The sequence below is a fragment of the Phalacrocorax carbo genome, chromosome 12 (assembly GCF_963921805.1).
Source record: "Phalacrocorax carbo chromosome 12, bPhaCar2.1, whole genome shotgun sequence".
NCBI lineage: Eukaryota > Metazoa > Chordata > Aves > Suliformes > Phalacrocoracidae > Phalacrocorax > Phalacrocorax carbo.
The window spans coordinates 8,457,075-8,483,816 of record NC_087524.1 but is presented as its reverse complement, the minus strand read 5'-3'; the positions used below and the strand labels follow the sequence as shown (position 1 = coordinate 8,483,816).

Below are 26,742 nucleotides of genomic sequence, written 5' to 3'. Positions count from 1 at the left end.
ACTGGGAGGATTCAAGCCTCTGCTGCTCTCCCTCCCACCCACAGTGTTTTTAGGAGGCAGGACCCTGGCGCTTAGAGGCCCTGAAAGTGGTATGTCAGCTGGGCTCCCCACAGCAGCACCCTGCCCCTACTGCCCTTCCCAGGTTAAAGGTGTAGGTGGTGGGGAGGGCTCAGCCAGGGCTTACCCTCATCCCTGGATGATGCTCAGCAACTTCAACACATACCACTCAGCACTAAGCCCTGCCATGCATCCAGCTCTGGGTCTGCAGGGTGCAGGGCCAGGGGGTCCCTTGTCCCCTTCCCAGAGATGGGACCTCACCCCTTGTGGGGGTTTGGTGTGGAGTGGAGGGGCTGAGCCAGCGCCCGGGGGCATGGGTGCTGGCACTAGGGACTGCATGGCTTTGTAACTATGGGCTGGCAGCACCTGGCCACCCTGCCAGCTTCAGGAGCTGTAATCCGGCGTGCGCAGGTACAGCATCTCCCCACCTCCTGCTCCAGCTGATTTCCAGTTGCCCTAGATCCAACCTGCTGATTACATACAGCACTCGGGGGTTTTGCTTTCGGGAGGCCTGCCACCTCCTGCGCCGGGTGAGGAGGGAGGGCTGGCCAGGCGCTGAAAGCTTGCGAAAGGAAAGCAAACACAGGCCTGAACCTGGCAGCTCCTGCCTGTGGGGAGGAGCCGCAGAAGCCACCCAGGACAAAAAGGCTCCACACAGGGCCCTAGAGAAACAATTGCCTGCCCATGTTTCGAAACAAGCTTCTACCATGGGTAAATGCAGACTAAACGAGGCGGCATGTGTTATCGGAGGGTGAAGATGGGGCACAGTGCCCCGGTCAGGTGTGTGATGTGGGATGCGAGGAGCGGAGGTGGGTTTGGGGAGCGAGGAGCCTCAGCGGGGCACCGGCAGGGTGGCTGTGGTGCGGTGACACCACCTGTGCTCTGCTGGCAGAGTGGGATGATGCTTATCTGCATTCGGTAACGCTTTTTTATAATCACAAGCCCAAGTTACCAGCCCTTTACCTCCCTGGCCTTGCAAAGGGCTGCCAGGGGCCTTTTTTGGGGGCTGTGTAACCCAAACTGCCCGTGCTGTGATACCCCCTCCCCTCCCAGCCCGCCCCACGTGCCGGGCAGTGACCGTCCCTGGGCCTGGGGGGCTGCACGGCAGCACCTCTACCCGCCGGGGCTCTGCCCGGGGCAGCGCTACCACCTGCCTCCCAGCATTTGCTGGGGAGACGCAACGCAGGCAGGGGGAGCCAGCCCCGGCTCCCCTCCCTGCCGCCCCTGCCATCCTCCTCCTCCTCCTCCTCCTCCTCCGCCTGGCTGCGGGCCGGAGTCGGGCACCGCGGCCTCCCGGAGCCTCCGCGCACCGGGGCCGAGGCCGGCAGGGGGCGGGGCGGGGCGGTGCGGGCGGCTCGGCTCGGCACGGCTCGGTACGGCACGGCACGGCACGGCGGGGCCGCGCACAGCCGGGCTGCGCCGGGCCGGGCCGGGACGTGCCGGGCCGCCGAACCGAGCAGCGACGGAGCCCACCAGGCAAGTGCCGGGGAGACGCGAGTGGGGACAGCCGCCGGCCAGGTGCAGGGTCGGGGTGCTGGGTCCGGGTCCGCGGGCAGGGCCGGGGGGGGGGGCTGGGGCCGGGCGTCGCGTCTCCAGGCAGGATCCGGAAAGCTGGGTCTGGTTGCTGGGTCCGGGTGCTGCAGGCGCAGGCAGGGTCGGAGGTGCTGAGCTGGAGCGCTGAATCTGCAGGCGGGGTTGGGGGTGGTGGGTTTGGGCTGCTGGGTCTCGGTCCGGGTCCACAGGCCGAATTGGGGGTGCTGGGTCCAGGTGCTGAGTCCACAGGCAGGATCTGGGGTGCTGGTTCTGGGTGTTGAGTTCCTTGGTAGGGCCTGGGGTGCTGGGTCTGGGTCCAGGTGTAGGTCTGCAGGCAGGGTTTGGGGCGCCGGATCTGGGTGCTGAGTCCACAGGCAGGGTCTGGGGCGCTGGGTGCAGGTGCTGCAGGCACAGGCAGGGCCTGGAGTACTGGGCGCACAAGCAGGGTCCGGAGGAGGAGGAGGAGCAGGGGTCTGACCTGCTGGTGTCAAAGACCAGGGGATGATGCCTTAGGGAAACGGGGGCAGAGCCTTGGGATCAGGATGGAGAGGGGTTCAGGGGAGGTCTGGTGTAGGTGAGGATTTGGGGGTGACAAGCTGGAGGGGAGGTGGGGACTTGCAGGATCTGGTGGTGGTGCAGGTAGCTTGCTTTGGGGACGGGTTTGGGGTGTGGGGTGAGGCGGGGCTGGGGGACCTGAGGGGAGTGACAGGGGGACATGCCAAGGGGGTGAGGGAAGGCGATGGTAGGAATTGCAGCCAGACTGGGCGCCAGCTCCTGGGGGGAGGGCTAGATACAGCCCCTCCCCCACCCTTCCCAGTAGACTGGGGGGGAATCAGGGGTCTGCAGGGTCGGGGACTGCTGGTGGTATTTGAGGAGGCTGCGTGTTACCTGGAGGTAGCTGGTGTTTCAGCCAGCTGGGACAGATACTAAACTGATGGAGGTGGTCCAGTGCAATCCCTGCCTGCCCCCCTTCCCCTCGGGAGGCCGGGGGCCGTGGGACAGGGCTTGTCTGAGCCCTGCCTCCTTGGGATTGATCCCTTGGGATGCATTGCTGGGGGGGGCTGTGGATGCTCCCAGGTGGGGCGGACTGGCTTGTGCTAGGGGCTTGTCTGCACTGAGGTTGAGCTTTGTATCTGCTGATCCGATAGTAGAAGGGACCTGCTCTCCAGCCAGGCAGCTCTGGGATTTGGGGCTCGCTTTGCCCTCCCCACCAGGATGCAGGGGCAGTGACTTGTGCCTGGCCTTTAAAACTGAGAGCATGAAGTGGGAGGAGGAGCCATGAAAGGGCTCTTCAGGTGCTAAGAAAATCAGTCTCCAAAGGCTAAGAGACTGCCCAAAATGGATGGGAAGTGGAGATTCCCCCACAGGCAGGGAAATTATTAATAACAATGGCATTTTTTGTGCTAGTTGGCCTACCACCGCAGGAGGCTGCTTTGCCTCCTCTGTGGCAGGCACGGGCTGGGAGCCCCCGCCTGAACCCCGAAGCCCGGTGGTATGGCTGCAGTGATGCTGCGCGCATATCCTGCGGGACACATCTCTGCTTTGTCTCGGTTTGGCCGGGGTCGCTCTGCCCAGAGGGATGAGGGGCAGGGAGCTGCCCCCCCCCCCAGGATGCCGCAATCTTAACTTTATTTTTGTGTTGCAACCGGAGGGGAGAAAAAATCCCCAACCCCACCAATCCTTTCGGTTTCTGCAGATGAGGGCTTTGTGTCATAGACTTGTTCTCCCCCTAGCCGCCACCTTCTCCAACATCTGTTTGAACCTTTCACCACTTTCCCTGCCAGGAATTCAGTGGGTTTGCTGAAGCCTGAAGGTTTATTCAGCAAATCTGGCGGGTCACGTGCTGGGAAAAAGCATCCAGGTGTGCTCGGAAGGGCTGGCAAGGGGGAGCTCTGCCAGCACCACGTGCAGGAGGGCAGTGGAGGGTGCAGTGGAGACTCAGTGCCAGCCTTGCCTCGCTGCGTGCGGGGAATTTCCCTCCCTCCTCTTGCCCGCTGGCTCTGCTTGGCATCGTGACGGGACTTGTTGGGAAGCAGATCGTGTGATGGGTGGTTTGGTGGGGGGACCCACTGCCTCTTGGGGATCGGGGGGGGGGAGACAATGCCCCCAGAGTTTATGTTCCCCTGCTGTGAAAGCCCCCCCCAGGCAGTGGCTGGCTGCTGCAGTGGGTGTCGTGTGGCCGCCTGTTCCTGTTCAAAGGTGAGAGCTCCCTGCCCCCCTGGCGCTTCAGGAGGAAATACTGCCACTGCTGTCCGTCCCAACCTGGCTGTGCCACCGCTCCTGGTGATTTACAAGCACAAGGGCTTTGCTGTAGCAAGGTCATCACCAAACCCACCCCTCCATTCCTCCTGGGCTCGAGCTCTGCTGTCCAGAGCCAAAGGAAGGCAAGGGTTTCAGGCACCATGTTACCGACCAGTGCGGGGACACAGCTTGGTGATTCAGGGTGTGCTCCAGCTTCTGCTCGTCTTGTTGCTTAAAAGCTCCCCCAACGTACAACCCCACCTCCCGTTAGCTGATAGAAGGCTCTCTCATTTGCCTGTTGTAAAGCCCAGCCTGTGCAAATAAGGTGGGGAGCTGATTTTGGGGCAGCAAAGCTGGCGGTATGCAAATGGCTGTGGGAAAGACCAGGTTCTCCTGCATTGCGCCGTGCTGTTTTGAACACAAAGTTAAATATCAAATTGAGTCTGACCCCAAATTTGAAGCTTTGTTGGAGGTAAAGCAAAGAAAACAAGAAGAGGTTATTAAAGTTGGAAGCCATAAAACCTCTCCTGTCATCTGGTTTTGTTGGACTTTTGAAAGGAAAACAGTTTATCTTTGGAATAAATAAAAGGGAGAGGGACAGGCTTGTGGCAGAAGGCGAGGCGAGCTAGGTTGTGCTCCAGCTCCTGCCCCCGCTTCTGAGGGGACCCCAGGTCATGCAGGATTTCTGAGCCTCGGTTTGCCCTCGGGGAAGCCCTGCGCCATGCTGACGGTGGGAACCCTGGGCATTGCCAAGAAACGTCTTTGAAACTCAGACCTGGCTTTGGAAAAAAACTGGAAGACAAACCGGCTCTAAACAAACACCCAAGTTAATTCCTTGTCTTGCATTGTATGAGCCCAGTGAAATGAGACACAGCACAGCCACGGGAACGAGCAAATGGATTTAAATATGTCAAAAAGCCCCGAAATCTGCTGTCTCTGAAATGTCCGTTTACATTTAGGATTGGGATTTTTTCTCATTTTCTTTCTAATTGTTCCTGGGAATTTAATTCTACAATTATTTTCCTGCTTCTGCCATGGAGACAATGTGCTTCAGCCACAATGCCTTTGAAGGCTGAATTGCAGATTGCATCCAGCGCTGAGCCACTTGGATGCAAATGCCCCCTTGCTGGGAAACTTTGCTGTGATGTGGAGGGCTGTCCGTCCATCTGTCCTGCTGTCTGTCCATCCGGGCCGCTGAGGGCTGCTGGCAAGCGGCGAAGCCTGGCCTGCTGCAGCAGAGGCAGGAAAGGACGGAAAATGTTGGGGTTTGGGGGTGACACCACTAGTGCTGAGCATCTCTCTTCCCTGTGATGGAGGAGGTGGGAGCCCCGGGGGTCTCTACCGCACTGTCCTGTGTGCCACAGGTCTGCACCCTGCATCCCGGTGCTCAGCAGCCGCACTCTGCTTCACCTGTGGCCCGGACATGGGGGCGGGCTGGCGGTGGGGTGAAGTCGGAGTCAGGCCACCACATCTTTGGCATCCTCTGGTTTCACTTCCTGGTTCCTGCACGGCTCCTGGCTGGGCTCTCAGGTGCTGGATCCTGCGGGGTCAGCCCAGAGCTGCTTCTGTGGGGTTTCTGCGGGTGGAGACGTGCTGGATGGGAGAGAAAAGCCATGGGGACTGTGTCCTCACTGCTGGCTTGCAAGAGCCAAAGAGCCTCCAGCACGCAGGGAGTTGCTCTTGCAAGGGGAGTTTTGCTACCCTGCCCAGGGGTACTGGGTCCGGGCTGGCTGGGGCATCCCTTAATGCTCCTGATTCTGCTGCCAAGCTGCAAGGGTTTGCCCTTCAGCCTCCCCTCCTTCCACCCTTCCCTCCTGGGCCAGCTCTGAGCAAGGCTTTTGGGGCAATGGAGCCAGGCAAGGAGCTCTTTTGACTGATGGCCAGCATTGGTGGTTTTTCCATATGGATGGGGAGTGGAGGAGCACTGTCATGCCATCCTGGGCACTGTGCTCTTGCCGTCTGCTTGCGGTGCCCCGGGAGCTGCTGGAGAGGAGCCATCCCCTCGCCTGGCAGGCAGCTGCGGGCAGGTGGTTCCTGGCCATGGCACAGGCCGGAGTGGCTTTCCTTATTTTCTCAGTTGGGTTTTTTTTTGGTGGGTTTGGATGGGAATGGCAGGAGAGCTGTCACAGGGACTTGGCAGTGAGCTCTGTTGCTGCCTGGCAGTGCCTTTGAACCTCCTGTCCCGTGTCGTTCCTGACCTGGTGGAGGAGAGGAACAAGTTCTTGTAAGAGCAGTGAAAAAGGGGAACTGAGGAGCAGCTAAAACTCCACAATCCCTGCAGCCGTGCAGGGGGACACCATGGCTGGTCCCTGTCCCTCCCTGAGCAGGCAGCGTCCCCCGGAGGGATGCTGCAGGGGGATGGAGATAAAGGCATGGTGCTGGGGGGCCAGCACGGCAAATTAGGCGGCTGTTAGTTTTATTGCCGAGGGATCAGCTTGTCTGATGTTTAGAGGGATGTTTAGCTGTCTGGCTCCCACCAGCACTAGTGCCCCTTAAACAGGCCCACGTCTCCGGCCGGCCCCGCTCACTCTCCCATCCATCACTTTGCTCTTTCATGGGCCTCTTCCCTGCCGTGACGTTGGCAGGATCAGAGCTGGGTGCTCTCCTCTGCCGGATGCGCTGGGCTCTGCCGGCAGCGGGTGGGGGCTGTGCCGTGCTGGGGGAATTCAGAGCTCGTTCCCACGGCCCGCCAGTGCCCGTAGCCCACACCCCTGGCTCCCCTGTGGCTGTGCCACACGTGGGGGCTTTGTGGCAGGACTGGGGCAGGATGCTCCTTGAGAGGATCCAGTGTCGCCGCTCTCCCTCCCCTTTGCTGTGCCCTAATCCCAAATTTGGGTAAAGGAGGGATATGTTTGCTTCCTGAATCACTAAATCCCTTGTGCGTGTCCACTGAAGCACCTCAGGGTCGAGCGTGGTTTTGTTTAAAGAAAGCAACTAAAACAAACTCAGCAAGGGGCTCCCGGGAGGTCACTGTGCTCCTTCCCACCCTGTCCCCAGCCCCCAAACCCAGCATGGATCCCCTCTTCCTGGAGGGCTTTCAGCAAGTTAGCATTTTTTTCTTGCTGTTGTTGACAAAAATCCCGGCTGGTTGAGAAATATCCGTGCGGTAGCGCCAGCCCAGTCCCGTGGGTCAAATCCTGCTCCTGCAGATCTCTGCCACGAAGGGCAGCTCATCCTGGGCTGGCCCTCAGGGGTGCTCCCAGGGGGGCTCCCATCGCCTTGCAGGGCACCCTGGGCACAAGGCCATAAGCAAGCCCCTGCGATGGACAGACGGATGGCCACCATGGGCTCAAGGCGGATCTGATGTTTTATCATTTGCTGGTTGGGCTCCACAGCAGAAGCAAAGTGCTGGAAGTTCGTCAAGGGCTGAATTAAAGTTGCCTGGCAACCTCCATCCCGGCTCCTATTCCCGCATCTCGCAGGATTTCCCACCCAAGGTTTGCCGGCTCTGGGAAAGGGGGGCCCAAAATGTGCCACATGCACTCGCAGCCAGGCAGGGGCCAGGCTCGCCTCTCGCTGGATGGCTCTCCTCCCGTAATTCCTTGGCTCATTCCCACGCCTGGGAGCTGGGAGCTCTCCCCGCCTCATTCCCGGGGGCAGGCACCTCTCCCCCCAGCCCCGCCACGCCAGGAATAGGTCAGGCTGTTTCAGCTGAACCTGAAGGCAACTTGCTCAGGACCCTGGGGGTTAAAATGGTGCTGGGCCAGTGGGAACATGCTGGGGAAGAGAGTGGCAGGGGAGCCAAGGGATCTGGGGGGGGTCACATGCTGTGCTTGGCCCCGATGAGTAAAGCTGAATTGGCCGTGCGGGGTTTGGAGGACTTGGGCTGGGCTGCTGTAAAAAAGCAAGGCATAAACAGTGGCTCCTGGTGCAGTCCCTGCTGGGAGTTTTAAGGCTATTTTGCGAGCCTGTAACCTGGAAGAGACCTACTGGAAGTCCTGGCCCCCACTGAGAAGCCAGCAGCGCTTGCTTGTAGGAGTGCATGATGCCAAGGGGCAGCCCACAAGGAGGGGAGAAGGGTCTGGCAGCCATTTCAGGAGCCTGCCTGGGCTTTACTAGAGCTCAGTGGAGCAACCACAAGCTGTCCATGGAGCAGCAGGATGGGGAAGCGTCTGATCCTGCTCTGCAAATCTCTGTCCCGCTGTCCAGGATGGATGCTGGGGGTGAGCCAGAGAAGGGCTGCTCCCACCCGGCATTTCCATCCTTTCTTCTGGGTGCCCTTTAAATTAAAAAGCTGGCATTGGTTTCTGGCTGTGCCATCGAGCAAACAGTCAGGGGGGACCCATAAGATCCCAGCTGAGATCCTTCTGTATTTGCCAGCCCCACTGTCAGCACAGCTTCCCCTCACTGTGGCTTGCAGCTGGCTCTTGCTCCCAGGTGTTGCTGCCTCGTGGCTTTCATGACCACAGGTCAGTGGGAAGGAGCCGCTGTGGCCGGCAGAAGCGCCTGGCACAGTGGCCATCAAGGGGTGCGGCGGCTTCATGGCATGGCTGGTTTCTTTGGCTGGATCCAGGGTGGTGAGATCTGCTGCTGGGAAATTCACTCATCAAATGCTTTTTGCACCTCCAGAGACGCTGGTCGTGGGAATTTTAAGGAGATGCTGACTGGGCTGGCTCGTTTGGGTGTGCTGTGCTGGCCGGCTGACGGTGGGAGGCTGAGGCTGGCACAGTCACACTTGCACAGCTTCCGTTGTGACCCAGTAAACCCAGTCAGACCTGACCGGGGCTCGCTCGCTCACTCCCCTGTGGGCTCACACATGCCTGCACGGCTCTGCCGCCCTGCTGCTTTCCTGGCATTCCCCAGGGACCAGCAAACCTGTCCCACTGGCAGGAGCTGGTGCCTGGGTCTGGCTCGCCTGGCTCTGTGCTGGGAGCTGTGGGTGCATCCCACAGGAGCCCCAGTAGCCGGCAGTAGGAGAGTGGGCTTTGGCCCCTGTGGATGTTGCACATTGCAATTAGAGCAGATGATTCCTGGCTTCGCCCCGCTCTTGGGGAGGCTGTCAGCCCTGCAGCCAGATCCTGCCTCCACCACCCTGCTCCTTCAGTGTCACCAGCCGGGGTGGGAGCTGCGGCCGTATTTTGGGTCTTATGTCAGCCCCCTCCTACACTAGGAAGTAGATGAAGTGCTGAGGGGCTTGGGAGCTTACTCCTGGAGATGGGATGGAGATGATGGGTTTCAGGGGGTTTGGTGTGGTTGCAGCATGGGGTGACAGTTTGAGTGAGGCCAAGGATGGTTTCAGTTCCTTCTTGCTCTCTCCTCAACCCTAGGTATGAAAAATAAAAATAAAAAGAGAAGCTCAGAGTAGCCTTTCCCTTCAAGTAAAATATTAACTGGCTTTTACAGCTAACTTATTAAATGTCCTTTAGGACAAAGTTGCATCTGATCATGGGTGAAGGAACCTTTGGAAATGAACGTAGCTGCTCCCCTGGAAAAATCAGAGGAGCCCGGCCGTGGCGGCAGGGGAGGCTGTTCCCCACTGCCCCAGCCTGGCTGGGAACCCTGCACAGCTCCACGGCTTAATTTATTATTTTTGTCGTCCCGTCCCGTCCCCCCGCTGGCTCAGTGCTCATACTGGTTAAATGTTAGCTGGGGCTGGCACACAGCACTGGGCTTGCCCTGCGATAAACAGCATCCCTGCCTCTGCCCAGCCACACTCCTGCTGGAGCTGGCAGCAGGCAAAGTTCAGGGCTTGCTTGTTTGTTCGGGTGAGATAAGGTGAGGACACCTGGCAGCATGCAGGCAGCTCACAGGGCTGTTACTCGTTTATTAGAGAGTGTTGTTTTCATTGTTGTGAAAAGGTTTCTCTTCCCCTCTGCTTTTCCAGCCCAGGTGCCCAGCAGCTCTTGTTGCTTGTGTGCAGTTCTGGGCTCATGTCCCTGTGCAGACGTCCGGGAAATGGTCCCTGCAGCTGCTGTGGCGGTCCCAGTTCTGCTGGTGGGATGGAGTGGTGTCAGCATGAGGCTGGCCTGAGTGCTTTCAGGTGCTTTGGTGCTCCAGATGTGACCCTGCTGCTTGCATTGCCTAAAAAGCTTGGCGGGTTTGGCTCATGCCAGACATGGTGCCATCAAACCAACTTGTTTCCTGTTGAATTTCATCTCCACTCACCTGCCTTGCATCGCCCTGCCAGGCCAATTGCTTGCAGGCAGACCCTCAGTCTGGACAGGACTTGTCCTGGGAACAGGAGTTCCTTGGAAGGAGGATGCTCTGGGTCGCCATCCTCTGCCCTCTGGGGAGCTCAACCCTGCAGGCAGCACCCTGCCTGCTCCTGAGGTTGGGTGCTCTATGGGTGCTCTGCATTAGGCCAGCGCCTGGGGGCAGCAAGGCAGGAGGGAGCAGAGGGGGACATCTCCCCGCTACCCCATTCCCGGGATGCTCCAGGACAGTGGCCAGAGCAGGAGCAAGGTCTGGGTGTGAACCCCTCTCAAAGGAAACTGCAGTTTAATGCAAGCTCCAGGACTATGGCTGGATCCCACATCCAGCCCCTCGCTTCTCTTTTTCAGCCTCAAAGCCCTTTTCACTTTCGGTTTGCTTTGGTTTTACCTCCCCTCTGCCTGAGACCCCAGTGAGGTATTTGCTTTGGGGAAACTGTCTGCAGCAAGTGTGTTTGAACAGCTTCTCTACAGGGCCAGGTATTTGGTTTATATATATATAAAAAGACCCCCTAAGCAAATGTATAGGTGCTGGTTGCTTATGGGGAGCTGTCATGCTCAGAGATACCCAGTCGTCTCCTTCCTCCTTAGCACCTGCAAAATGAACCAGTGGCTTTTCTCAACACAGCTGGGAGAGGCAGGGGTTTATTTGGGAATGATTGGATGCATGAAAGTGAGAGCCAAGGTAGATGCTGAGCTTCAAGGTAGCTTGGGTTGAAAGAGAAATTGAAATCTCATGGAAAAAAACTCCAGGGAAAAGCTGTTCTTGCTTGAAAAGACTTGATGAAGATGCCAAGTGGCTCCTGTATGAGTTTTCCTTCACCCTGTATTGCTGCATGCCTGAAGCATCCTTCCCCACACCTCTGTCCTCAGGAGTCCTGTCATTTCAGGAGGGGCAAAACTTCAGGGACATGTATCTTGCATGGCAGGAGATGGCCAGCCGTGCCCTTGGGCTCCCCAAGAGCCACCCCACTGCCCATCCTGCCGCAGCTGCTCTGGGGAGCCGGGCTTGGGGTACCCCAATGTGCCAAGAGACCTGCGGAGGGGCTTGGCCCCAAACCCCGCTCTCTGCTTTTGGGGGTAAATAGGCCTGCTTTTCGGGTGTGAAAATGCAGTAGGGGATCAGGTGGCTCTGCTGAAGCATATCCTTCAGTCAGGGGGAGCTGCAGGAGGAGATGGCTGGGACCAAAGGAGGGAGGAGCCTGGAGCAGACCTGGAGGAAAATGGGCCTCCGAGCAACCAAACCAAGCACTCAGCAGTAGCTGTTGCTACTGCAATGGAGCGAACGCTGAGTCGGGGGGATGCTGCAGGGGGTAACTCTGCTCACACTCCCCTCCCTGCCCTGTGCTGGCTGCAGGCTCGACACCTTGTGCCATGCCTCAGTTTCCCCTTTGGCCAATGAAGGTTTGCTTTTCCCTGAAGCCATCCCCAGGCTGAGGCCATGCCCGGTCAGGTGTCCATGCATAAGCGCAGCCAGCTCCCTCCCAAGCCTGCTTGCTTGTGAGGTGCTGAGGGTAGTGGGAGCGTCTGATCCGGTGCTCTGTGTTTCAGGAGGGTTTGGTGGCCGTCCCCTTCCCGGGGATCTGGGGACCTCATCCTGACGAACAGCTGTGCTGGCCCGGCAGCAGTGGGCTGGGTGGCTGCCCTCAGTGAGGGAGTGGGAAGATGAGCAGAGGCACAGCCCATCTCCTGACGGCTCTCTTCGTGGCGGCAACGGTGGCGGTGGGCTATTCATCACAGCGGTCTGCCACCGACCTGGATGCCACCCCCAGGACAACAGTCACCTTTGATGGTAAGGGGGTGCAGGTCTTGGTGGTGGCGGTGAGGTTTGGGATCTTGCCAACACTGGGTTTGGTGCATTGTTACTGTGTCCAGCCTTCAACAGCCACCCAGAGTGGGGGACTCAGCATGGGGGGTGGCTACAGGGGGGCCTCCGGTCCCCTAGGCTCCAGAAATTGGAGCCCACATGGCTGTCTGGCATTGGGCACAGTTGATGTGCTCTGAGGGATGGAACAGGGCAAAGGCATCTCCCCAAAAGCCAGGGGGAACAAGGATGTGCAGAGAGCCTTGGAGGGTGTGCTGAGCTGGGCATCACGCTCAGGCTGGGCTTTTATGGCCCAAATAGTCATCAGAGAGCTTTCTTCCATGATTTTCTCTAATTGCCGCTGGGCTCTTGGCCTCCAGCCTCTGTGGTGTCAGCCAGCACCACAGTGTCATCGTGCCATGGGCATCCACATGACTTCGTTGACCTCGTTAGTGAAGCTCAGCTCAGCAGTCGGTGGCAGGAGAGGGTTTCATTTGCACCTGGGGTGCCCTTTTCTCCCCAAGCAATGCCTCCTTTCAGTGGTGTAATTTCCTCCCCAGCTGCCTCCAGGGTCCCAAGCCCCACAGGACTTTTCTCCTCCTGTGGTGGGAGGGTCCAAGGCTGGCTTGAGACCCCTCTGGCCAGGGCTGAGTCCCACCTCTCAGCAATGGTTTCTCCAGCTTGGTGAGCAGGGAGCACCCAGCCTCGTAGCAGAAACCCTCCCCTTGCATGGCAGTTTTGGTTCAGTTTGGATCCTTCCTTTTGGGCTGGCTGGGTTCAGTTCAGAGCCAGGGTTGCTGCCAGCATGTTTTTGCTTCCTCCAGTGGTTCCTCAAACAGCATGGCAGGTCCGTGCTGGGCACGGATGTTGCAGCTCCCATCCCTGAGCTGCCATTTTAATTAGCGGAGAGAAATTTCCCCTGTGAGCCTGAGCACAATTAGTGCCTTTTGCCTCCTACCAAACCTCCCCTCTTCCTTTTCTCCTGCTGTAACTGCTGGCACCCAGTACCGTCTACCTGACAACCTCGGTGGGTGCCTTTGTGCCTGCTTCTGGCTCCATCCTCTGTCTCTTCCCCAGTACCTCACGCCAGGCCTGCCCCAGAGTCCTCCCTTAGCCCCCTGTTCCCTTTGCAGAGCTGTGGGGCGTCCGGCGCTTCAGCATGCACACCCTCAACTACAGCACCCTGCTGCTGGAGGACAACCGGGGCATCCTCTACGTGGGCGCCAGGGGAGCCATCTTCGCCCTCAACTCCAGTGACGTGGCCGACGGCTCCCACCGCACGGTGAGCCTGGCCTCTGCCCACTGCCGGCTGCTTGTCCTCTCCTGTCCTGCGCTGCCTGGTCCCCGCCCAAATCGTGGCCAGCCTATCCCTGCTTATCCTCCCGCTCGCCATCTCAGGTCTTGCCTGGTGGTGCTGACCCCAGGTCTGTCCCCAGGTCCCCTGTGGATGCCTGGTCCTTCTCCCCAGCCAGGCAGAGTGGGGACAGCGGTGGGAGACATCCACAGGCTTAAAGCTGCCTGCTTCAGGGACACCCTGGTAGGATGAGGGGCAGAGGAAGCACACCCCTCTGCTCCCCCTGAGAAAGACACCCCAAAATCCTCCAGGCTCCTGCAGGTGCTCTGGGGTTTCTGCCCTCAGGTCGGACTGTGGGACCGCTCTCGCCCCAGGCTGGGAGGACTCAGGCAGGCTGCCATCTCATGCTCTGAGTAGCCATCCTCTCTCTAAGTAAAAGAGAGGATTTCAGCATCTCTGACAGCTCTGGCAGAGGCTGGAGCCTGCAGTGACGGGGGGACCACGCAGTGATGGGCAGTCATGCAGTGGCAGTCCCTCTTCCCCTTGCAGATCCACTGGGAAGCCTCCCCAGAGAAGCAGATGGACTGCCTGCAGAAGGGCAAAAACAACAAGGTAGAGCCAGTGGGTGGGTGCCATGTGCCGGGAGGGCCGCCTCCACTTTCCCTAGCTTGAAACGCCTGTCCTCCCTCTCTGCAGACTGAGTGCTTCAACCACGTGAGGTTTCTGCAGAGGCTGAACAGCACCCACCTCTACGCCTGCGGGACCTACGCCTTCCACCCGCTCTGTGCCACCATTGTGAGTTACGCTCGGCCCCTCAGCTGTCACCAGTCCCCTGCCACCATGTCACCCCGGGGTGGCGCAGCCCCTGTCCTCTCCACCATGTCCACCCGCAGCCCCACTCCCTTTCTGCCCCTGTCCCAGCTCCTCCCCAGCTCAGGGGGAGGTGAGTGACCCCCAGGCTGGGGTGGGTCATTCTGGGGACGCAGCCACCATGACTCAGACACCCAAAGTCCCCACCCTGACACCGGGGATAGACTCTGACCCCATAGCGAGATGGCTGGGGTGGGTCGGTGCCACGTGGGGGACACGTGGGCTTAGCAGGGACGGCAGGGTGGGACGTGCCAACACTGGAGCTGGTCCCCAGCCCCTGCTGGTGCAGGGTCCCTTCTCAAAGCAGGGGCTGCAGACTGGCTGGTGGCAAGTGTGCCCATGGAGGGTGCTGGTGACAGGGCTGACTCAGCAGCTCCTCCCCAGGGATTTCCTGGGCCAGGACGTGGTCCCTGCATGGCTGTGACTCATGGCAGAGTGGCTGGGGGCAGCCGTGTCCCCTGACAGCGGGACTTTCACCGCCACGCGGTGGCTCCTTGGTGACTCAGCTGCCCTTTGCCCACCTCATTCCCTGAGCTGGGGGCAAAGGGGCCTGGGGCTGTGTCCCCAGCATGGCCAGGGAGCCCTGGAGGGGCTGTGCCCATTCCCACAGCTGTGCCGCTGGTCCGGTTTGGCCATTGCACGCCCTGGGAGTCAGGCAGAGGAGCCGCTGAGCTGGAAGGGGCCCCATCATTATTTGACGCACTTTGAACTACAAACCTCAAAGAAAATAACTCCTGCCATGATGAGGATGTCACCTGGGGGGACCAAGCCTGGCTGTGCAGCATCTGCTGGCCAGGCACAGCCCAGGAACATAAGCTGTGCTGGCCAGGTCCTGCCCGGTGCCCACACGATGACAAAGTGGGGTGCCAGGACTTCCTTTCCCCCCTGAGCTCCTTGCTCTTGGCTGGGGGTTCTGGCTGTCCATATGGTTTCTGACCAGCTGGAGGATGCTGGGAGGTTTGTCTTGCTCAGAGAAGGGCATATCCATGGGCATTGCTTCATCCCCTCTAGCAGCCTCCACAAAGAGCCTGGGGCTGGCAGGCTTTTAGACATGTCCCCTCCTGTCTAAGCCAGTCCTCTGTCCCCCTCAAGGATGCCAACAGGTTCACATTACCATCCCACTTTGAGGAAGGCAAAGAGAAGTGCCCATATGACCCCGCCCGTGGCTACACCGGCCTCATCGTGGGTAAGCAGCACCTTTCCCAGGGCTGGTGGGGACGTGTGGGATGCCATCAACCCTGGCCCCATCCCCAGTGCCACCACTGTGGGTCCCCAGCTGGGTGGGCTCTGCATCCAGGGGCCTTAGCTAGCCAGGACTTGGTCCTCCTCCTCCTCTGCCTGGGGCACGGGGATGCTGGTGGCTTTTGGGGCTGTCCCCGGAGTCCAGGGCCATGCTGACGGGTGCCTGCCCTGCCCAGACGGTGGCTTGTACACGGCCACGCGCTATGAGTTTCGGAGCCTCCCCGACATCCGGAGGAACCTGCATCAGCGGCTGCTGAAGACGGAGGAGTCCCCACTGCACTGGCTGAATGGTGAGATGTCCCTGTTCCCCCTGGGGCTGGAGTCACGGGCCGTGGGATGCCATGCATAGGCTCGGGGAGTGTGGAGCAGGGGTGGGGGGTGGCCCTGGGGTCCCGCATGGTTTGCCAAGAGAGGAAACCAAGGCAGGGAGGGATCCGCCATCCTGTGGTGGGTCCCCAATTTCTACCTCTCATTCCACATCCCCCAGATGCCGAGTTTGTGGCCTCCGTGCTGGTCCGGGAGAGCAAGGACAGCCATGTAGGTGATGATGACAAAATCTACTACTTCTTCATGGAGCGGGCAGCTGAGGAGACCACATCCTTTGACAAGAGCCAGGTGGCCCGAGTGGCCCGGGTGGCCCGTGTCTGCAAGGTAGGCATGTCCCCAGCCACAGGGAGCAAACGCTGCTCCTCCCAGCCCCAGGGCTGCATGCTGCATCTTGGGGGAAACTGAGGCACGGGCAGAGGGGGACACACACCCCCACCAGAAATGCTCCCTGCACCCTCCTAGAGCGATGTGGGGGGGAAGAAGATCCTGCAGCGTAAGTGGACGTCCTTCATGAAGGCGCGCCTGGTCTGCTACATCCCCTACTACGAGGTGCTGCGCAGTGTCTGCAGCCTGGATGGGGGCGGCTGGACCAGCACTGTCTTCTACGCCGCCTTCACCCTCTCAGTGCAGTGGTGAGTGGGATAGCAGCCAAAATGGCTGGGGCTAAAAGTCTGTGGTGCTGGGGGGACCAGAGATGCTTGAGGGGATGTGCAGGCGGGTGCTGAGCACCTGGGGGTGTGTTGGTAGGGAGCACCTGTGTCTCTGCCTGGGCTCAGGTAGGGCTTTGCCCCCCAGGAGGACCATGGAGGCCTCAGCTGTGTGCCGCTACAACATCACAGAGGTGCAGAGTGCCTTTGAGGGTTCCTACATGGAATACCAGGATTCAGCTCGCAAGTGGTCCCTCTACAACGGTGCGGTGCCCGAGCCCCGGCCCGGCTCCGTGAGTGTGCAAGGGCATGGGTCAGGGGGGTCGCAGGGCAGCCACATTCCCCCCCTGACCCCTGACTCTCCTGGGCAGTGCATCACGGACGACTCCCGCAAGAAGGGCTACAACTCCTCCCAGGACCTGCCCAACAGTGTCCTGGACTTCATCAAGCTGCACCCGCTCATGTTCGAGGAGGTGAATCCGGTTGACGAGAAGCCGCTGCTGGTGAAGAAAAGCGTGGCGTACAGCCGGCTGGCTGTGGACAGGGTGCTGGCCCTGGACGGCCGCTCCTATGATGTACTCTTCATGGGGACGGGTGAGCATGGGATGAGGCGTTTTCCAGGTCTCTGCTGAGCAGGGGGGACACCCTGTACTCCCTCCTGACACCCTGCTCTGCTCTCCAGGGGACGGCTGGATCCACAAGGCTGTGGTGGTGGGCTCCAGCATACACATCGTGGAGGAGGTGCAGGTGTTCAGGGACCCACAGCCTGTGGAGAGCCTGGTGATATCCCATGTCCAGGTGAGGGGTGGAAGAAGTGGGGGGACAGCATACATGGGGCACGTTTGTGCTGTGAAGCTGCCATTGGGCTCTTTGGGCGACGGGGGACACACACGATTCCTGGCTCACCGCAGCTCAGGATACATGCCAGAGCCCAGCAGGGGAAAGGGACCAGCCTGGCCCCCGCCTCCTTGCCAGGCGCTATCGGCAGCTGTCAGCACTGACCAGAGCTGGGGCCCTTCCCCATGCACCCCATCGTGAGAGAGCTGTGCTGTGGGGCTGGCTGGGATCTCTGGGCACCATGGGGCACCCCACAGCCAGCTGCACTGTGCCAAGGACAGTGCTAAGCCAGCCCTTTCCCCCCAGAGGAGCCTGTATGTGGGGGCAGCCAGCGGGATCCTGCAGGTGCCCTTGGCCTCCTGCACCAGATACACCTCCTGCTACGACTGCATCCTCGCCCGGGACCCCTACTGTGCCTGGGACGGCAGGGCCTGCCGCGTCACTGCCACAGCAAACAGGTAGGGATGGGCTCCCCATGAGCCTTCCACCTGCCCAGCCCCTGCTGGTGCACATCGCCCCGTGGAATAGTCACCCCAGTGCCACCTCCAAGGATCTGGCACCCAGTGGCGGGTCTGCTGATGGCTGTGACCCTGTAATGGTGGGTCAGCTGGGGCTGTACAGCTGAAGTCCCCCCCGCATCTTGCAGCACAGGGCTGGTGCAGGACATTCAGAACGGCAACAAGGGATGCCGGAGCAGCTCCGGGCGGGGTGAGTCTGTGCTGCCCCTCAAGACCACAGGGGATGCCGGTGTCTGGCATCCCTTAGGGTGGCTGGGAGGGGTGCAAGGCAGTGCGTGTCCCCGCAGGATCCCTGCTGTGGAAGAACCGGACGGTGCTGCAGGGGGACGACGTGCTGCTGCCCTGCGACCAGCGCTCCAACCTGGCACGAGCTGTCTGGCTGCTGAATGGCAGCGAGGTGCTGGGCACGGGGCAGGACCGGCTGCGCATGGGGGTGGATGGGCTGCTGGTGACGGACACGCTGCCCCAGCACAGCGGCGAGTACCGCTGCTATGGGGAGGAGCGGGGTCTCCGGACGCTGCTGGCCGCCTACACCCTCACTGTGCTGCCCGAGCTGCCCCGCGGCCCCACAGCTGCCCCACGGCCCTACGCTGCCAGCCAGGTGTCTGGTGACATGAAGGTGGCTTACATCTCTGCCATTGTCACCTTGGTGGTGCTGTGCGCAGTGCTCAGCGCCATCCTCCTCTACATGTCCTGCCTGGAGAAGCGCAAGGGCAAGTATGTCCTGGGGGAGCCGCCGTCAAGTAGCGTGGAGCTGCAGACTGTCTCAGCCAACTGCCTGCGCAAGAGCCACCAGGAGGAGGAGGAGGAGGAGGAGGAGGAGGAAGAGCTTGCCTACCCCGATGGCTGCCTGCGGATCATCCCCGGTGAGGCACCCACGGCTGCCACCTCCCCGGTCAAGGAGCTGCCAGCTGCTGTGCCCCCACCACCGCCGCCGCTGCCGGCCGAGCTCACCAATGGCATGGGGGCTCTACCCAACGTCCTCCGCAAGATGAATGGCAACAGCTACATGCTGCTGCAGCAGCAGGAGGAGCCACTGGCATCGCCGCTCTACACTGCGTCCTTCACCGAGGAGCTCAGCAAGATCCTGGAGAAGCGGAAACACACACAGCTGGTGGAGAAGCTGGACGAGAGCTCTGTGTAGGGGCCAGGGTGGGGGGTCCTGCCAGTGGGACCCTCCTCCCCTCCGGCCCCTTCTCCCACCCCCTGGCAGCAGTGTTACAAGATTGAGGCAAAACTACCTCCTGGACAAGCAGAGCTGGGCCAGGCCCGGGCTCGGCCATTCCTTTGGCTTTTCACACACTTTTGAGACATATTGTACAGAAAAAAGGAAAAGAATCTATTTAAATTTGGAAGCTCTATTTATGTACAAAAACCCACTGACGGCAGCCATGAGCCGGAGGCAGGAGCTGGCACCTGGCTGAAGGTGGACACTGGGGGGAGGGAGAGTTTCTGTCCATCCAGGTGTGAGAGATGCTGTTGTGGATGCACGGAGTCAGCCTGCCCTGCTGGGCATCCCTCGGCGCATGGGAGCTGGATGGCTGCTAAGAGGTGGGTGAGGAGCAGGGAGTGGGGCTGCCACACGGTGCATGCACCTCTCGCAGGGTGTGGGGGTCCCTTCCCGGCACGGGGCCAGGGTGGGGGGTTTCCCCAGCTGCCTGCTCGCAGGCAGGAGAGGGGCTGTGGACACATCTTGCGTTGTCAGGGGATGGCCTCAGTGGCTGCCAGCCCCAGCCTGCCCTCCCACGTCTGTGTCCTCCAGGGTTTCCTCTCTGGGAGAGGACGATTCAGTGAGGGATGGAGCTTGGGCAAGGAGCCCACGTCCCCGAATGCCCCGGAGCAGCTGCTGGAGCGGCACATGCCCTCTGCGAGGACGCCCCAAGGTGAAATGCAGGGCTGGGCGCCCTGGGGAGGTGGCACCCTCGGGGCCTCTGACCCCCCTGACAGGGCTCTGTCCCCTCTCCCCAGGGTGCTGCAGGGGAAGAGCAGGAGGCAGCAGCAGGCAGGAGGATGCACCAGCAGCAGGACCAGCAGCCACCACCATGCCCTGCAGCATGGCAAGGGACCAGTGCAGCACCTGCATCCCCCCAATGCCCACAGCAGCCCCCAGGCACTGCATTTCTGCCCTCCTGTGTGGTGCTGTTGGAGAACTGGAGTTTGGGCACAGCCCCGTCCCTGTGAGACACGTGGGAGGGGGAAGGTCCTTGCACAGCAAGGAGGAACAACTGCAGGCCAGGGCCTGCCTCCCGCTGGGGCCTCCCACTCCTCAGAGCACTTTCCAGGGGCAGCCACTGTCCCTAAATCCCCCCAACTACCTCTGCTCCTGCCGCCTCCTGGGGGGACATGAGGGACTGGGGTGACAAAGAGACACCCCGGGGACAGGGAGGTGACACCAGAGAAGCCAGGGAGGGACAGAATTGCTGGAAGGGTGTTCCATGCTCCCCTCTGTGTTCCTCGCCAGCACCTCCAGGATCAGGACACTGCCCAGAGCTCAGCCCTGCAGGGGGGTCAGGAGGGTAGGGGCAGCCCCAGGGGTCCATAACGGTCCAAAGCCCAGGCCCTCCTGCCCCAGAACAGCGAGGCTTAGTGGGAAAAGGCAAGAGCCAGATGCCTGGGCTGTCCCCTCCTGCATCTACCCGTTTTTGCTGCAAGGCAGGGGATGAGCCACCCCCAAGCACACCTTTCCCCCAAGAAGGGGCATCACCGCCCCTGCCCATGTCTGGCACCCCTTGTGCACAGCTCACATGCCTCCTGGCAATAAACACGGCTCTGTCTGGACGTGGTGTGGCGGTGTCTCTCTACAGGTTCGGGATGGCGGGAGGACAGGTGGACACAGAGGCACGGGGTGGAGGCTTTATTGGGGCTGCAGGCATGGGCCCCGGACGTTGAGGACAGAGGGTTTGTTGGTGAGGGGGTGCCACTGGCCCTGGACGCTGGGGTTGTCAGTGTGGAAGGGCTTGCGGATGCGGATGATGTCCAGGCCAGACTGGCCGGCCAGCTTGGTGGCCAACTGCATGATCTCCTCACTCGTCTTGCTGGCGATGAGCTCCTCCCGCACCGTCCCGTTCACTGTGGCAGAGCCGGAGGGCGGGGGGCAGGGTTAGGCCAGGCTCTGCCCCCAATCCCCCCAAACCCACAGCACCCCACAGGGGGCAGCCACTGTTCCCCATCCTGCCCAGGGCTGGCCCAAACCCCACCAAGACCCTGCACTCACAGTACTCAGCCAACAGCCGTGGAGCCAGGCCAGTGCAGGGGCTGACGTAGAGGACGACATCGGGGTGTCTCCGGGCGAAGTCCAGCGCCTCCTCCTCCACGAACTGCCTGGGGGAGAGAGGTCAGCCCCACCGGGGTCAGAGGGTGGAGGTCACCATAGACCACCCCGTCCCCAGGGCAAAGGTCACGGGTGGGGTCACACCCCAGTGCCACGCCCACGGGAGTGGGGGTCACAGTGCAGAGGTCGGGGGTGTGCCGCCTGCAGGTCAGAGGTCATCACCAAGCCTGCGGCGGGGGGGTTGGAGGTCAGGGGTCAGTAGTGCCTTCACCTAAGTCCCTCCCCCACCGCATACGAGCTCGCGGGTCACAGCCCCTCCTCCTCCCCCACCAGGTTCAGGGGTCACCAGGCCCCGCCCCCCCAGGCGGCAGCGGGCCGGGTACCTCCGGCGGTACCTGGCGCCGCGGGCATCCGCCGCGGTAGGGCTGAAGAGGAGCTGGAGGCGCTGGAGCTGCCGCACGTATCGGCCCACGCCGTTGTGCAGGACGGCTGCCAGGAACCGGCTGGGTGACCCGCGGCCCGTCATGGTGCCGCCCTCACGTGCAACCGGAACCGGAACCGGAACCGAGCGCGGGGAGGGAAAGAACATCCGTTTCCGACCCCGGCCGGAAGTGCGGGAGCGGTGGCGGGGTCAGGTAATGGCGGCCTCCGTGGGGCTCCACGTGAGGAGGGTGACCGGGGTGGTCTGAATGGCGCCGGGCCGCGGGGCCGCCGTTGATGCCGGGCGGGTGCCGGGGCGGCCCGGGCGGAGGCGGGCGCGGGCAGGATGGCGGCGGTAGTGCCCCTGCGGCCCTGCAGGGCTGCTGGCCGCCTCCTGCCGCTGCTGTGCGGCGGGGCGAGGAGCAAGGGAGCCTCCCTGAGCCCCGGGCCGCCGGGCCGCCTCACCCAGCGGCGCTACAAGAAGGACGTGTTGCCCTCCCCCGAGGGGCCCGTGCCTTCCGTCTCCATCACTGAGATCCGGCAGTACCTGCGGGCCCAGGGCATCCCTTTCCACGACGGCTACAGCTGCTTGCACACTCCCAGCCTCTTCACTAACGGCCGAGAGAGCCAGCCGTCGCCGCCCGCCACCAGTGCCCCTTACACGCTTTTCATTGACAAGATGACAGGCAGCTTCCTATGCACAGCCACCCTGGCGGAGGGCACCTGGCAGGACTTCCAGGCCAACGTGGAGCTGCAGCACCGTGGCGTACATCCTCCCAGCTCAGAGGAGCCAGAGGACGATATACGACGGGCTCGTGAGGATGCCCGCTGCATTTGGGACCGGGCTCTGCCGCTCTGGGAGCTGCTGGACGAGGATGAGATCAACAAGACCAAGGACATGTTTGGCATCTCCCTGGTGACAGACGCCACCCTGAAACGCTTTGGTGTGCGTTATCTGAGAACTACCAAGTCCCTCGTCTTCCCCTGGTTCAGTCCTCGCGATGCAACCCTGAAAGGCCTCAAGCTCGTGAGGGTGGAGAAGAAGGGGGATGCAACAGCTTACGTGGAAGAGACTCTACCCCGCTTCGATTCCTATCGCAATCTCTTTGGGCTGCCCCTGATCAGTCGCCGAGACACAGAGCTGGTCTTAACTGGGTGGGAGTTGGATGCCCTGGCCCTGCACCAAGCTACAGGGGTGGCCAGCTTGGCCCTGCCGCGGGGGGCCACCTGCCTGCCTCCTGCCCTCCTTCCCTACCTGGAGCAGTTCAAGCGCATCACGCTGTGGCTGGGTGAGGACCTGCGCTCCTGGGAAGCTGCCAAGCTCTTTGCTCGCAAGCTGAGCCTCAAGCGCTGCTCCTTGGTGCGCCCCGGCGACCTGCAGCCCCGGCCCTTGGAGGCTTTGAACCAGGGCCTGAACCTCACCAAGATCCTGCGTGCCGCCCTGCCAGCCAGCCACAAATCCATCGTTTCCTTCCGGCAGCTGCGTGAGGAGGTGTTTGGGGAGCTGGTCAACACTGAGCAGGTGGCTGGCATCAAGTGGGCGCGCTTCCCCGAGCTCAACAAGCTTCTCAAAGGACACCGCAGAGGGGAACTCACTATCTTCACAGGTGATGGGCAAATGGCTGGTGGACAGGGGGAGCAGAGGGCTCTTTGGTGGCTTCACCATCCTGGGGATGATGCCTCACAAGTCTTCCTGGTCCCTTTCTGCTCATGACTTCAGCTGAGCCTGTCGTGGTGTGTGAGGCCTGGATGCAATGAGGATGGGCTCCATGCCTGGGGTGGCACAGGAGCTCGTGTGGTGTCCCTTCCCCCCCCCTCGCTCCCATCTGCTTCCTGCTGTCTGAGCCCGCTCTGTGTCCCCCTGCCAGCTGCCCAGCCCTTCCCCGCACCCTGCAGTGACCTGCTGGCTGCTGGAGGTGACACGCATGTGCCCGCACACACAGCCTGGCATGAGACACTGCTTGTTTATGGTGATAGAGCTGTGAATGGGCCACTCTTAGTCTAGTCCCTGACACTTCCACCTCTAAACAACCCCCTGGCGCATTCAGGGAAGGTCAGATTTTCTTCCCCAGCTTATTCCTTCCATTGTTGTCCTTGTGCCAGGCCCGACAGGCAGCGGGAAGACAACCTTTATTAGCGAGTATGCACTGGACCTGTGCATGCAGGGGGTGTGCACGCTGTGGGGCAGCTTCGAGATCAATAATGTCCGCCTGGCCAAGATCATGCTGACACAGTTTGCCGCCCAACGCTTGGAGGACCAGCTGGAGCTGTACGATGAGTGGGCTGACCGCTTCGAGGACCTCCCACTCTACTTCATGACCTTCCACGGCCAGCAGAACATCAAGTATGGTCCCACACCTTTGTCCCTGGTGGAATTTACCCTTCACAGCATGTGCTGTGGGGCCCTGGGGAACCAGCGCTCTTCTCCCATGTGGGTTGTGGATTTGGGGCTGGAAGGAGGCACGCTGGGCCTGGTCAAGTCCCAGGTTTGGCACGTGGCTCAACCAGCACATCCCTACTGTTGTGGGGACTGACAGATTCTTTCTGGCATGGGGGTGAAGGGAGGGAACCTGTCCCTGGGCTAGGTGGCTGCTCTAAAACCAGCCTCTGCCCCTGGCAGGATGTGTCCCCCCATGCCCTGCTCACCTGGCAGCGTTGCTGTTTGCTGAGGAGGGAGGATGGCCACCTCCAGCTCCTTTTGTTCACCAGGCCTTGTGGCATCTGCATGCATCCCCATGTACCCCAACTGTCCCCACATACTGGGGCGATCATGGGATGGTGGGCAGGGGCTGTGTGGGTGGCAGCTGGGTCCTCCTGATCCAGCCACCCTTAACCTGTGGGGATGGGGCTGTCCCCATCCTGCAATGGAGGAGATGTGGAGATGGGACGTGCCCAGGACCCAGCGGGAACCAGCCTGGTACCTCCCAGCTCTGCCTTTCCCTGTCTCTGCATCCCCATCCCCACCTCAGCTGATCCCAGCTGGTCCCGGTCTCCCCCCACGCAGGACGGTGATTGACACCATGCAGCATGCTGTCTACATGTACGACATCACCCACGTGGTTGTTGACAACCTTCAGTTCATGATGGGACACGAGCACCTTTCTGTGGACAGGTAGCCCTTCTCCAAGCCACCCCCTCCTTTCTCTGCCACCCTCATCGCTCTAGTTGGCCCTGCCGGGTGTCTTGGCAAGGGCTGGCGACCCACACAGGGTGTTCCCCTTAGTCTTGTCTGGCAGCCCTGTTTCACTGAAGGGCGATCACTGCCCTGGGGAGGAAGAGGAGGGAAAGGGTGAACCAGTTACCTGCAACCCCTGTTGTGCCCCATCCCTTTGCCTGCATGGGCCCGGCTGCCTCACGGAAAGCAAGCCCAGACCCCTGGGTGCTTCCTGCTGTGGGGCTGAGCCTGGCAGCACCTTGCTGCCCCCCCACACTGAGCAAGTGCCCCTGACCCTGTTCTCGCTGCCGTGGCAGGCTCGCTGCCCAGGACTACATTGTTGGTGCCTTCCGCAAGTTTGCCACAGACAACACCTGCCACATCACACTGGTCATCCATCCCCGCAAGGAGGATGACGAGAAGGAGCTGCAGACGGCCTCCATCTTCGGTTCCGCCAAGGTGAGCTGGGCTGGAGTGGCCCTTCCTGTCCCTCAGGCACAGCGTGTTCCCAGGAAAGGGCTGGGATGTGTTGGGCAGCCGTCCCCAGCTCCCGTGGGCACCTTGAGTCATTGCTGGGGACCTGAAAGGTGCTGTGAAGGGCAGGATATCCCCAGGACTCCTGTCACCCGCTGAAGTTGTGTGGAGTCCCAATTTGTCCGGGCCTTGGTGGGGACATGCAGACAGGGAGCAAACCCTTTGTCAGCTAAAGCTCTGTTGTGGCTTTTGGTGCAGTTAATTAATGCTCATTGACTGTGAGTAGGATGTAGTATGAGGTAATTAAAGGAGCCAGGGAGGGTGGAGGGATGAACTCTTGAGTGCTCGTGTCTTTGCTGTGATGCTGAACGACACTACAGTGGTGGGCAAGAGGTGCTCCTGTGCTCCCTTGTTTCCCCAAGGCATGGTGTGGCTTCAGCTCAAGCCTGCCTGCCTGGTGGGTCGCTGGGATGTCCCGGGGGAAGACAAGGGGCTGGTGTTGCAGAGGTGCTGGAGTTGCTATGGCCTGGGATGCCTGAAACAGGGCTTGAAGGAGCTGGACAGGCAGCCGTGAGCACCTCTGAGCCCTGGGACTCCGGCTGCATCCCCAGTACCCTCCTGGAGACATTTTCCTTTCCCCCCAGGCCAGCCAGGAAGCCGACAACGTCCTCATCCTGCAGGACCGTAAGCTGGTGACAGGGCCAGGGAAGCGCTACCTGCAGGTGTCCAAGAACCGCTTCGATGGGGATGTGGGCGTCTTTCCCCTGGAATTTAGCAAGGCCTCACTCACCTTCTCATCCTCTGGCAAAAGCAAGGTCAGGCTGAAGAAGATGAAGGAGGAGAAAGCGCTTTTAGCCAAGAAAGCTCCAGAGGGAGGCTCAGGAGCCTCCAAGAAGCTGTGAACCCAGCAGATCTCTTCTTTGGTCATCAGGAGGGATGGGGACTGGTGCTGGGAGCGTGGGGCTGGGGTACACCAGCCTCTCTCCCCCAGGAGCAGCAGCCACACATCGCTGTGGCCCTTCTGCATGCAAGCCTCTTGGCCGCCAGCACGGTATCTCTGAGACATGGGGCCACTGTGAGAGGAGGAGTGGGCTTGTCCCAGAGGAAAGCGGCATGGGGAGGGTGCTTTGGCAACCACTGGCTGCTCCATACTGGTGCTGAGTGCTGGGAGCACAGGGTGGAGGAGCAGAGTCAGCATGGGCTGGGTGACAGGGGTCAGGGACCTGCAGCCCCAGGACTTGGGGATCTCTGGTCCTGGGGCAGGTTGTTGTGTCTAAAATGGAACCGAAATCCTGGGCTGCCACTGGTGGGAGGGACCGTGTGAGGGGACTGTGCAGAGGGACACATGGTGGGAACCCACCCCTGTCACAGGTGGGGTCTCTGGGTTTGATCCTGGCTGGGATGGAGACAGTGAGGGGAAGGTGGTGGAAGGAATTCTGGGAGATTGTGGATGACTCCTGCCCCAGAGCTGTGCTGTTTTCCATGGGACGTGGTGGGAGGGAAGGATCTGGACCTCCACAGCATCCCCAACCCAGCCCCCTTTGCTCAGGGTCTCCCTGGCCCCTTTCTCTGGGAACCATCACCAGCAGTAATACCTCTGGGGGAGCAGCCCTGCCTTGCTCTGCTGGGCTGGGGGGGTGGCCACCCTTGTGCCCTCTGGGCTGCAGGCAACAAATACTGTGACCTGGCCAATCCTTGCTGTGGAAGGATGAGTCCATGGCTGGTTCTTGGTCTAATCCCTTTGGTTTTGTTTTTTTTTTTTTTTAATCTTTTCCCCTTCCTAGTTTTATTAAAGCAGAACTGTGATTGCCATTCCTGTGCTGCTGTCCTGGTGACTGAGGGACCCCTGGGGCTGCGGGGGGACCCCCAGGTCTTGGGGGGTGTGATGCCAGAGGACATTCCTG

The 26,742-nt window shown here is 60.9% G+C and overlaps 3 protein-coding genes across 3 annotated transcripts; 2 read left to right on the top strand and 1 right to left on the bottom strand.

Annotated features, from left to right (window-relative positions):
- The first annotated feature begins 678 nt into the window (after window positions 1-678).
- On the top strand, window positions 679-20,297 carry SEMA4G (semaphorin 4G). Its single transcript, XM_064464022.1, has 17 exons — window positions 679-837; window positions 11,532-11,772; window positions 12,918-13,066; window positions 13,628-13,690; window positions 13,775-13,873; window positions 15,041-15,134; window positions 15,367-15,480; window positions 15,678-15,841; window positions 15,980-16,149; window positions 16,313-16,457; window positions 16,536-16,758; window positions 16,847-16,962; window positions 17,308-17,459; window positions 17,648-17,709; window positions 17,792-19,070; window positions 19,282-19,402; window positions 19,488-20,297. The coding sequence occupies exons 2-15, from the start codon at window positions 11,646-11,648 to the stop codon at window positions 18,661-18,663; spliced, it is 2,550 nt and encodes an 849-aa protein (XP_064320092.1). The 5' UTR covers window positions 679-837; window positions 11,532-11,645; the 3' UTR covers window positions 18,664-19,070; window positions 19,282-19,402; window positions 19,488-20,297.
- Window positions 20,298-20,358: 61 nt separating this feature from the next.
- On the bottom strand, window positions 20,359-21,362 carry MRPL43 (mitochondrial ribosomal protein L43). Its single transcript, XM_064464024.1, has 3 exons — window positions 21,186-21,362; window positions 20,734-20,840; window positions 20,359-20,588 (listed from the first exon to the last, which is right to left on the bottom strand). Exons 1-3 carry the CDS (start codon window positions 21,314-21,316, stop codon window positions 20,374-20,376), a joined length of 453 nt encoding a protein of 150 aa, XP_064320094.1. The 5' UTR covers window positions 21,317-21,362; the 3' UTR covers window positions 20,359-20,373.
- On the top strand, window positions 21,346-26,650 carry TWNK (twinkle mtDNA helicase). Its single transcript, XM_009508036.2, has 5 exons — window positions 21,346-22,817; window positions 23,314-23,554; window positions 24,215-24,322; window positions 24,682-24,823; window positions 25,483-26,650. The coding sequence occupies exons 1-5, from the start codon at window positions 21,557-21,559 to the stop codon at window positions 25,738-25,740; spliced, it is 2,010 nt and encodes a 669-aa protein (XP_009506331.2). The 5' UTR covers window positions 21,346-21,556; the 3' UTR covers window positions 25,741-26,650.
- Window positions 26,651-26,742: the final 92 nt, after the last annotated feature.

Coding starts and splice junctions, on each gene's coding strand:
- SEMA4G (XM_064464022.1), top strand. CDS start 11,646: ATGAGCAGAGGCACAGCCCATCTCCTGACGGCTCTCTTCGTGGCGGCA. Junction 13,067..13,627: donor CCGACGGCTCCCACCGCACG/GTGAGCCTGGCC, acceptor TTCCCCTTGCAG/ATCCACTGGGAAGCCTCCCC. Junction 17,460..17,647: donor GTCACTGCCACAGCAAACAG/GTAGGGATGGGC, acceptor CGCATCTTGCAG/CACAGGGCTGGTGCAGGACA.
- MRPL43 (XM_064464024.1), bottom strand. CDS start 21,316: ATGACGGGCCGCGGGTCACCCAGCCGGTTCCTGGCAGCCGTCCTGCAC. Junction 20,841..21,185: donor GCGGATGCCCGCGGCGCCAG/GTACCGCCGGAG, acceptor TCTCTCCCCCAG/GCAGTTCGTGGAGGAGGAGG. Junction 20,589..20,733: donor ACGGCTGTTGGCTGAGTACT/GTGAGTGCAGGG, acceptor GCTCTGCCACAG/TGAACGGGACGGTGCGGGAG.
- TWNK (XM_009508036.2), top strand. CDS start 21,557: ATGGCGGCGGTAGTGCCCCTGCGGCCCTGCAGGGCTGCTGGCCGCCTC. Junction 24,323..24,681: donor GAGCACCTTTCTGTGGACAG/GTAGCCCTTCTC, acceptor CTGCCGTGGCAG/GCTCGCTGCCCAGGACTACA. Junction 24,824..25,482: donor CCATCTTCGGTTCCGCCAAG/GTGAGCTGGGCT, acceptor CTTTCCCCCCAG/GCCAGCCAGGAAGCCGACAA.